This window comes from Notothenia rossii, assembly GCF_949606895.1.
Source record: "Notothenia rossii genome assembly, chromosome: 5".
Taxonomy (NCBI): Eukaryota; Metazoa; Chordata; class Actinopteri; order Perciformes; family Nototheniidae; genus Notothenia; species Notothenia rossii.
The window spans coordinates 2,414,038-2,425,625 of record NC_136903.1 but is presented as its reverse complement, the minus strand read 5'-3'; the positions used below and the strand labels follow the sequence as shown (position 1 = coordinate 2,425,625).

Sequence of the window (11,588 nt, the reverse complement as noted above, 5' to 3'; positions counted from 1 at the left end):
CGACCACGCCCAGCAGGATGCCGTGAGACAGCTGCACACACAACAACATGATAACAAAGATATCAACTGTAGCTGTGAACATGACAGGATGTGTGATTACTAGAAGAGCATCAGGACTATTTGAGGCATATGATAGCTATGTGATTAACATGATGATTCAGCCTCTATGAGAGAGACATATGACAAGCATGATCATTTAAAAATATATATATATTATGAGAAAAAGTCAGAATGTTGAGATTTGTGAGAAAAAGTCTGAATTTTTGAGAAAAAGTCAGAATTTTTAAAATAGTCAGAATTTTAGATTTTTTTTGAAAAAGTCGGACTTTGCATTTTTTATAGAAAAATACAGATTGTTGAGAAAAAGTCAGAATTTTTAGGACTTTTGAGAATAAGTCAGGATTTTTAAAGAAAATCAAAATTAAAAAAAGGAAGAATTTTGAGAAAGTCAGAATTTTTAGATTTTTTGAAAAAGACAGCATTTTGAGATTTTGGAGAAAAATACAGAATTTTTAGATTTTTGAAAAAGTCAGAATTATGAGATTTTTTTTTGAAAAAGACAGCATTTTGAGATTTTGAGAAAAAATACAGAATTTTGAGATTTTTTGAAAAAGACAGTATTTAGAAATTTTGAGAAAGTCAGAATTTTGAGATTTTGAGAAAAAAGACAGAATTTTGAGATTTTTTGAAAAAGACCAGTATTTAGAAATTTTGAGAAAAGTCAGAATTTTGAGATTTGAGAAAAAAGACAGAATTTTGAGATTTGAGAAAAAGACAGAATTTTGAGATTTTTTGAAAAAGACAGCATTTTGAGATTTTTTGAAAATACCAACAAATTCTCTCTTTAGTTTTGAATTCCATTCTGGAGAGGATCACAAATACATGGATCCTGAGATTGAAGCTCAAGCCGGTGACGAGTGAGAGTTTTCAAACAAAACCCAAAAGGTCCCAAACAAACATTAATTACACACGACTTTTTTCACGCTTCATACAGTATTATATTTGTCTATTTATAATATAATACAATTCTTTATAATATGATATAATTGTTTATATATAATTTGAAAGTCAATCATATTTTTGTTTATCAATTTGATACTGTTTTAAGTTTGTTAAGTTGGTTTTAAGTATTATTATTTTTTGTATTATTGCTTTACACGTTCAAATAAATCAAATCAAAAATATATTTCTTATATATTTATATATTTTTTCTCCAAATATTCCACAAATGAATGTTTTGCACCGATTTGTTTTTGTTAAATGAGTTCATAATGAGATCATCTTCTGTCCAAAACTTCTGGATAGAGTCTGGAAGCCTCTTGCTTTTCTCTTTTACCTTAAGTAAAAAAAAAGTTTGATGTTCAGGTGTATATCAGTATGTAGTGTCTCTACTTTAAAGAGTCCTAAAAGTTTGAATGATCATTATCAGATGAATAAGAGTTTCCACGGACCGTTTCCTTCTTCTTGCTGAAGACGGGCATGGCCACAGACGTCATCATCAGCAGACTCTGAGCTTTAGTGGTGAACAGCTGAGAGACAAAACAACACAGTGAATAAACAAAACAATGAAACACATAAATAATTACATTGAAATGGTGGTAGCAGTGAAAAGAACTGATGCTATTTTCAACAGATGTTAAAAGTCTCTTTTTCTTTGAATATTCATCATTTTTTAATGTGAGCTTTGTAAAACATAATTTGTTCGACTGTTAACTTATTTATAATATCTTGCCCTTCGTCTCCTCCCCTTGTTGTCTCTTTGCTGCTGTACCACTGCACATTGACCCGTATTGGGACGAGCTAACAGTTCTCTTATTTGGAATATAATGCTGTGTTTATTCGTGACAGTCCGTGCAGCTTTAAAGAGTGCAGCTCTAAGGTCGAACTCCAGGGGGCGATGTAGGAATACTGCAGTTCTGAGTACATTAAAAACATCCTTATAGTAAAAGTACAGCAACAAAAGAGTACAGAGGATTATTTATCTTTATTTACCTCTCTCTGTGTCTCTACTTTAAAGAGTCCTCTCCTGCTGATGTTCAGGTGTATATCAGTATGTAGTGTCTCTACTTTAAAGAGTCCTCTCATGCTGATGTTCAGGTGTATATCAGTATGTAGTGTCTCTACTTTAAAGAGTCCTCTCCTGCTGATGTTCAGGTGTATATCAGTATGTAGTGTCTCTACTTTAAAGAGTCCTCTCCTGCTGATGTTCAGGTGTATATCAGTATGTAGTGTCTCTACTTTAAAGAGTCCTCTCCTGCTGATGTTCAGGTGTATATCAGTATGTAGTGTCTCTACTTTAAAGAGTCCTCTCCTGCTGATGTTCAGGTGTATATCAGTATGTAGTGTCTCTACTTTAAAGAGTCCTCTCCTGCTGATGTTCAGGTGTATATCAGTATGTAGTGTCTCTACTTTAAAGAGTCCTCTCCTGTTGATGATGTTCAGGTGTATATCAGTATGTAGTGTCTCTACTTTAAAGAGTCCTCTCCTGTTGATGATGTTCAGGTGTATATCAGTATGTAGTGTCTCTACTTTAAAGAGTCCTCTCCTGCTGATGTTCAGGTATATATCAGTATGTAGTGTATCTACTTTAAAGAGTCCTCTCCTGCTGATGTTCAGGTGTATATCAGTATGTAGTGTATCTACTTTAAAGAGTCCTCTCCTGCTGATGTTCAGGTGTATATCAGTATGTAGTGTCTCTACTTTAAAGAGTCCTCTCCTGCTGATGTTCAGGTGTATATCAGTATGTAGTGTCTCTACTTTAAAGAGTCCTCTCCTGCTGATGTTCAGGTGTATATCAGTATGTAGTGTATCTACTTTAAAGAGTCCTCTCCTGATGATGTTCAGGTGTACATCAGTATGTAGTGTATCTACTTTAAAGAGTCCTCTCCTGATGATGTTCAGGTGTATATCAGTATGTAGTGTCTCTACTTTAAAGAGTCCTCTCCTGCTGATGTTCAGGTGTATATCAGTATGTAGTATCTCTACTTTAAAGAGTCCTCTCCTGCTGATGTTCAGGTGTATATCAGTATGTAGTGTATCTACTTTAAAGAGTCCTCTCCTGATGATGTTCAGGTGTATATCAGTATGTAGTGTCTCTACTTTAAAGAGTCCTCTCCTGCTGATGTTCAGGTGTATATCAGTATGTAGTGTCTCTACTTTAAAGAGTCCTCTCCTGCTGATGTTCAGGTGTATATCAGTATGTAGTGTCTCTACTTTAAAGAGTCCTCTCCTGCTGATGTTCAGCTGTATATCAGTATGTGGTGTCTCTACTTTAAAGAGTCCTCTCCTGCTGATGTTCAGGTGTATATCAGTATGTAGTGTCTCTACTTTAAAGAGTCCTCTCCTGCTGATGTTCAGGTGTATATCAGTATGTAGTGTCTCTACTTTAAAGAGTCCTCTCCTGCTGATGTTCAGGTGTATATCAGTATGTAGTGTCTCTACATGTCTCCATGCTTTAATGTTCAAACATCTCTTTATTGTTCTCATACTGTCTGTGCTGCATCACCTCTTTTCACCCTCTGTCTGAAACCAGAGCCCATTCTGCTCTGATTGGTTAGCTGGCTGGCTCTGTTGTGATTGGTTCAAACCGTCCTGTTCTACATCTTGAATCTAAAACTACAACTTCTTCTTCTACGTCTTTTTTACCTCCATGGTGTTGGGAAGCTGCCGGAGAGATGGAGGCCAAGAGGATCATGGGAAAATGATCGGAAACACAGGGAGGAAGCAGACAGATGAAGATGAAGTGACGATGATGATGATGATGAATGTACAGTATGTGGAGATAAAGGCATGGATGGATTATGGGACAGAAGGCCCTAGGTTTTTTTCTCTTTCTAGTCTTTTTGTAGTCCTTTCTTCCGTTTCTATTTGTAGTCTTTTGATCGTTGTTTGTGTCTTTGATTCCCAGTCTTTTTGTTGCTTTGCTGTTTACATATACATCTTCGTATATATTAATCTTGGTAGTCTGTTTGGGAAAAAAAATTCAGTTGTTTTTTGGCCTTTTTGTCTGTTTTTGAAGTGGTTTGTGTCTCTTTTGCCTTTCTCTGTATTTTGCTTCATGAGCATTTGTGCCTGTGCCTCATCCAGAAATCCATCCATGCTAAACGGAGTAGTTCAGACAAAATGAGAATGCAGAAATGATTTTAAGATGCTTAAATCATGAATCAGATGTTTGAAATAACGACAGGCTGCTCGGAGCTCTCTGATTGGCTGGCTGCTCTCACCACAGAGTCCATGTAGGCCTCGGTCCAGATGATGTCATGGTCGTGGTTAATGACCATTGGTCGGCTGAGGACGTGTAGATACTCCATCACGTTCTCCTGCACGTCCGCCAGCGTGGAGATGTGTGTGTAGTAACCTGAGACACACACACACAGACACACACACACACACACACACACACACACACACACACACACACACACACACACACACACACACACACACACACACACACACACACACACACACACACACACACACACACACACACACACACACACACACACACACACACACACACACACACACACACACACACACACACACTTTACCTTATACATACAAGCTCCGATACATTCAGAACAGCGCTGCTAGGATCACTACACTGGCTCCCCGTGGAACCGAGGATCGAATTCAAGGTCTCCGTCCTCACCCACCAGTGTATCCATGGAACTGACCCTCCCTACCTCAAGGAACTCCTCACCTCCTTGCGGACCACCCGCTCCAGCAACTCCAACCTCCTCAGACCCCACAGGACTAAGCTCCGTACTATGGGAGACCGGGCCTTCTGCTCGGCTGCCCCCAGTCTGTGGAACGCTCTCCCCGACCACGTGAGAGTACCACAGACCGTGGAGGCTTTTAGAAAAGGCCTCAAAACCCAACTGTTCAATAGGGCCTTTCCCTAGACCTCTTATTTATTTATTACCCCCCTTTTATTTTACTTTTATTGTTTGTTTTTTATTACTTTTTATTCATTCTACCGTGTTGTGTACTGTTTTTATACTGCATGCTCGCTGCTTGTAGCACTTCGGGATTTGAAGTCAAATATGAAATGCTTTATAAATGAAACCCATTATTATAATTATTTGTTTTTCATGTATTGTGTCTTGATGTGTGTCTGTTGATGTTACACTTGGAGCTGCTGTGATGCAAGGAGCAATTCAGACTTCATCTGACCATTAAAGTGTTATCGTATCGTACTCAGCAGATTTGTAGTTTATATAACGTATAAACACATCATGTTTTTTACGTAATAGTAACTGCTAGTGGCAAATACATGCAGTCTACTAATAAGAAGCATGTTCCCCCGTGAGATTTAGAGAGTAGAAGTATAAAATGGCAGACAATTATAATTATAATAATAATAATATATTGGATTTTTATAACGCTTCCACGTGCTCAAAGACGATTAGTATTATTATACTTCATTTACTTTACTTATCAATTAATTCCACACTTATTTTTTTGGTAAACATTTGTATTGAGTATTGTTGAACTGAGCCTGACACCACATCGTTTCACTGCCTCTCTGTCATGATGGCATATATAAAAGTAAATAACGTTAAACTGCGATCAGACCTTTGTTGTTGCAGGCGATCCACTTTGTGTTCTGAGCGAAGGTCATCTCTCTGCCGATCAGGTAGGTGAACACTCGCACCTGGACACAATCAAAACACTTTCTCTTATCATGGGAAGTGTTATTGTCCTGATTCAGTGTGTGTGTGTGTGTGTGTGTGTGTGTGTGTGTGTGTGTGTGTGTGTGTGTGTGTGTGTGTATGTGTGTGTGTGTGTGTGTGTGTGTGTGTGTGTGTGTGTGTGTGTGTGTGTGTGTGTGTGTTAAATGTATCTCCTCTTGCACTGCCATGTCATAAATACTTGTGTATGCTGCTCTTGCTCTTTTGCACTTTTGGCATATCATGTATTTTGTTTTTGCTATGTTTGTAAAATGTAATCTTCTTTAATGTTTTATGTGAGGGACTGCGGATGGAAATTAGCTCAAAGCTAAATCTGGCACTGTTACGCTTGATACATTTGAATGTCTTAAGTGTTCATTACAGTGCATTGTCCCTGCCAAATAATCGATTACATGAAAAATATAAACGTTTTTCTGCAAAAGTTTCACAAAAATTACGAAATATTTAACAGAGAAAACCAGAAAACAAGCAAACCTTATGCTGGGACTGTAATTCTGTTCAATGAGAAGTAAAGGGCTCAACGATAAGATGTAGGCCCTGCAGTAAATTAAACAGCATCATGACAGAATCTACGCTAATTGCAGTTTGTGGTGACATTATGAGAAGCTTCATTCAGAAGGAGGTCAATTACAAGTTACACCACAATACATATTTTATTTGTATGTAATGTTGATCCTAACAATGTCTAATGTCCCTCACATCTCCATGTTATGATATTGTGTTGTTCTAAGTATTATTCATGTTGTTGTTGTTGCTAGTTTTCACCACAGGGTGGCGCCTGTGAGTAAACAAGAGAAGAAGCAGTAGAATTTGGTCTTAATGTAAATTATTTAATTTCATACTCTGTTCTTGTACATATCATATTCTATTTACATGTATATAGACTTCTTGCACTATTTTGTATTTTAGTATTTTATTATGTTGCATTGTGGGAGGAGCTCAGGTCAGAATCATTTCATTGCCATTTCTACACTGTAGCTTTGTGCATATGATGAAACCTTTGAATCTTGAACATTTGAATTTAGAGTCGTGTATCTGCAGCAGAGAAGTGTAGGCAGGTAAATGAGTGGAGAAAGACAACAGGTGTCCGCCTGATGTCTGGCCGCCACACACACATCCTTCAGCAGGTAACGCCACAGGTGAGAGGAGAGGATGTTAGTTTGACTTTGGGAGAACATCTAGAAGCTTCTCACCCTGCGCTCCGGCCAGTTGAACTCCTCGAAGACGGCCTCGAAGTCCTCCATGGCTCCGTCCGTGATCAGCATGATGGCCTGGTTACACATGGAGCCCTGCCCCTTTATCCTGGCCTGCACACACACACACACACACACACACAGACAGACAGACAGACAGACAGACAGACAGACAGACAGACAGACAGACACACACACAGTATAAGTGATGTCCGACCACACCCTACAGCGCGCGCTCTCTCTCTCTCTCTCTCTCTCTCTCTCTCTCTCTCTCTCTCTCTCTCTCTCTCTCTCTCTCTCTCTCTCTCTCTCTCTCTCTCTCTCTCTCTCTCTCTCTCTCTCTCTCTCTCTCTCTCTCACCTCGTTGAGGACCTTGAAGGCCTCCTTCATGGCTTTGTTGATCTTCGCCTCTCCTTTGACGTGCAGCTCGTCCACCAGCTGCTTGAAGTGCTGACAGAGAAACACACATGTATTACATCGTTAGAGTCTATCGTGAAGACGGTGTGTTCGTCCAGGTTTCGGGATAATCGTTATCTGAAAGTGTTTCTGCACAAACACGTGATGGTGGTGAATGGAAAGGAAACGATCACTCTGTGGTTCAAAAAGCACTGAAAATATATCATTTGAGACCTTTCTACTTTTCTACACAACATATCACACAGGACTGTTTTCGATATTTTTAAGCCACTTCGTTTTTAGACAGCTTTAGTTACTACTTGATTAACCTAACAATTAAAATGGTGTTTATTTGTAGCCCTTAATCGCATCAGGTTAGTCGTGTCTAGGGCTCTTATTGTGAAAGGTAAGATTGAAAGGACTGTTTTTGGGATTGTAATATTTTAAGTATTCATGAGAAAAATAGTAGAAATACAATAAAAATAGAAAAAGGTGTGTGTGTGTGTGTGTGTGTGTGTGTGTGTGTGTGTGTGTGTGTGTGTGTGTGTGTGTGTGTGTGTGTGTGTGTGTGTGTGTGTGTGTGTGTGTGTGTGTGTGTGTGTGTGTGTGTGTGTGTGTGTGTGTGTGTGTGTGTGTTACCTCTCTGTTGTCCAGGTCAGCCTGCACCAGGGTTCCTTTGAAGCACGGCTCCACGTAACGAATGTAATCTGTGTACTGAAGAGAGGAGGTCACCGGTTCAAACAATACACTGTCAGTGCAAAGGAACTAAATACATTTATTCAAGTACTTTACTTAAGTCCAAGGGAGGTACTTGGACTTAAGCATTCATGACGATGTATACTTCTATTCCACTGCATCTGACAGCTTGAGTAACTTTACACATTAAGATTTATTTTGCCAACAAAAACTGATAAAGTGGTTATTCCATACCGCCACGTGTTAAGAAGTGCTAAAAACACAATACACAATACAAACACAATAAAATAGAATAAAATAAAAGCACACAGGTTAGCTGCTTAATGTCAATAATGTTGGTAATTATGTACTGTAGAGGTTTGAGTTACGTTAAACATTTACATTAAATAGTATATATGTTCTGGTTTGAATGATTTCAAAAAATATATTAGTTAAAACATATTTTTTTACAATTAAAGGTATGAAGATTTTGAAAAATCATCAGTTTAATCCATAAATAAACATAATTAACACACATCGGATCAAATGTGTGTGTGTGTGAGAGAGAGAGAGAGAGAGAGAGAGAGAGAGAGAGAGAGAGAGAGAGAGAGAGAGAGAGAGAGAGAGAGAGAGAGAGAGAGAGAGAGAGAGAGAGAGAGAGAGTGTGTGTGTGTGTGTGTGTGTGTGTGTGTGTGTGTGTGTGTGTGTGTGTGTGTGTGTGTGTGTGTGTGTGTGTGTGTGTGTGTGTGTGTGTGTGTGTGTGTGTGTGTGTGTGTGTGTTTCTCACAGCGATCACGTTGACGAAGTCGTTCTCCCCCAGTGTGTCCAGGATTGTGTTGATGGTGTGTTTTGCGATGGTCATCTTCAGACCCTTCATGCTGCCGCTGATGTCCACCATGATGACGATGTCTTTGGGGGAGGTGGCGGCCTGGATGTACCTGAACGCACCACGAGAGGGGACTCATTATTACCTGGATGTACCTGAACGCACCACGAGAGGGGACTCATTATTACCTGGATCTACCTGAACGCACCACGAGAGGAGACTCATTAATGATCGGATGTACCTGAACGCACCGTCACAGAACACCTATTACTTCCTGAATACCTGAATGCACCATACTTATTACTGACACAAGAGGAGATTGAGTATTATGTTTGTGTACCTGAACACACCACCACCGAATACTGGTTATTGCACGGATTTCCATGAACGCACCACCACCACAGAAAAGTTATTATTACTTGAATGTCCCTGAATGCACCACAAGAATACAATGGATACAATATAAAATATAAACAGAGGATACTAAACTAGTATAACTAAAATATGAAAATAGGATACACATTTTGAATGAGTTATTTATTGACTTCAAATCTCTGAAATGTGATTTTTAATATTCCGACCTTAATTAAAGAAATCAGTTTTATTGGACTTCATGTTAATGTTTATTGGATGCACCAAACACCATTACAATCATTAGTTATTGACAGAGACGGTTGCAGTCCACTTATTCTTTACTCAAGTAGAAGTACAGATACTCGTGTTTAAAAATACTCTGGTGAAAGTAGAAGTACTAACTAAACTTCTTTACTCAAGTCAAAGTAAAAAGGCTTTGAAATGTACTTCAGTAAAAAGTACCCATAACTAGCAGCTGTTTTAAAGAGTACCTGACCTCCCTTTATATTAATAGAACAATAATGTCATTGTTAGCTAATGAATGTTTCCATGGTGAACAACGGCAACATGACAACGTTTTCATTGGTCCCTCTTCTTTAGAGAAGACCAGGAAATGATGGATACACGGATCGTGTTCAAATCAATAGACACGCAATTACTCTAAATAATAATGATCACGCCACCAAACACACATTCAGACTAAAGGAACCAGCCTGTTTGGAAAATGAGAGAAGTAGAAAGTACAGGTATTAGTGTTCAACATGTAAGAAGTAGAAAGTACAGGTATTTGAGTTCAACATGTGAGAAGTAGAAAGTACAGGTATTTGAGTTCAACATGTGAGAAGTAGAAAGTACAGGTATTTGAGTTCAACATGTGAGAAGTAGAAAGTACAGGTATTTGAGTTCAACATGTGAGAAGTAGAAAGTACAGGTATTTGAGTTCAACATGTAAGAAGTAGAAAGTACAGGTATTAGTGTTCAACATGTAAGAAGTAGAAAGTACAGGTATTTGAGTTCAACATGTAAGAAGTAGAAAGTACAGGTATTTGAGTTCAACATGTAAGAAGTAGAAAGTACAGGTATTTGTGTTCAACATGTAAGAAGTAGAAAGTACAGGTATTTGTGTTCAACATGTGAGAAGTAGAAAGTACAGGTATTTGTGTTCAACATGTAAGAAGTAGAAAGTACAGGTATTTGAGTTCAACATGTGAGAAGTAGAAAGTACAGGTATTTGAGTTCAACATGTAAGAAGTAGAAAGTACAGGTATTTGTGTTCAACATGTAAGAAGTAGAAAGTACAGGTATTTGTGTTCAACATGTAAGAAGTAGAAAGTACAGGTATTTGAGTTCAACATGTAAGAAGTAGAAAGTACAGGTATTTGAGTTCAACATGTGAGAAGTAGAAAGTACAGGTATTTGAGTTCAACATGTAAGAAGTAGAAAGTACAGGTATTTGTGTTCAACATGTAAGAAGTAGAAAGTACAGGTACTTGTGTTCAACATGTAAGAAGTAGAAAGTACAGGTACTTGTGTTAAAAATGTAAGAAGTCAAAGTAAAAAGTCTTCAGAAAAATAAGTAGAGGAGTAAAGTACTGATACCAGAAACATGTACTTAAGTACAGTAACAAAGTATTTGTACTCCACTACTTCCCACCTCTGGTTATTGACTATCCTGCTTTGATGTAAACATCATTTTGATTATTGATATGATTGAATAAATGCATGCAGCTGCAGCACCGCAAGGCGTTCAGGGACATATGCAGCGCTCTGGTATTATTTGAAAGGCATGAACAGTCGCATATGGTGCCATGTGTGCAGCAGTGAGCCGCTAAGGAGAAGATTATCGTCTTTCAGAGGATCAGGACACACACACACACACACACACACACACACACACACACACACACACACACACACACACACACACACACACACACACACACACACACACACACACACACACACACACACACACACACACACACACACACACACACACACACACACACACACACACACACACACACACACACACACACACACACACACACGCTGTGGCTTGTGTGTGTGTGTGTGTGTGTGTGTGTGTGTGTGTGTGTGTGTGTGTGTGTGTATTGTAATTGATTCTCTTGTATTCTAAAAATAGACACACTTTAGAGCAGAATGAGGCGTCAGGTTTTTAACCTTTGTGCCTCATTAAGGGCATTATTGACTTATTTGTGTACTACTTTGGAAATTGGGCATCAGCTTCTATGACAAGTCTATAAGAAATTCGGTATCCAAAGTACAAGACAGTCAGAGAGTTAAAGAGGTCATATTCTAATTTCTCAGGTTCAAAATAGTATGTAGTGCATCTACTTTAAAGAGTCCTCTCCTGCTGAGGTTCAGGTGTATATCAGTATGTAGTGCATCTACTTTAAAGAGTCCTCTCCTGCTGAGGTTCAGGTG

At 38.6% G+C, this 11,588-nt stretch overlaps 1 protein-coding gene across 1 annotated transcript in view; it reads right to left on the bottom strand.

The window, feature by feature from the left end:
- Positions 1-11,588, bottom strand: part of LOC307041222 (voltage-dependent calcium channel subunit alpha-2/delta-4-like) — a 99,487-nt gene that overhangs the window by 59,925 nt on the left and 27,974 nt on the right. Inside the window, exons 8-16 of the mRNA XM_079684545.1 lie at positions 8,748-8,898; positions 7,925-7,999; positions 7,250-7,339; positions 6,890-7,003; positions 5,581-5,659; positions 4,224-4,357; positions 3,646-3,663; positions 1,452-1,529; positions 5-31 (exon numbers count right to left, since the gene is read on the bottom strand). Coding sequence (XP_079540671.1) covers positions 5-31; positions 1,452-1,529; positions 3,646-3,663; positions 4,224-4,357; positions 5,581-5,659; positions 6,890-7,003; positions 7,250-7,339; positions 7,925-7,999; positions 8,748-8,898 — 766 coding nt within the window. The remainder of the gene's footprint in view (positions 1-4; positions 32-1,451; positions 1,530-3,645; positions 3,664-4,223; positions 4,358-5,580; positions 5,660-6,889; positions 7,004-7,249; positions 7,340-7,924; positions 8,000-8,747; positions 8,899-11,588) is intronic.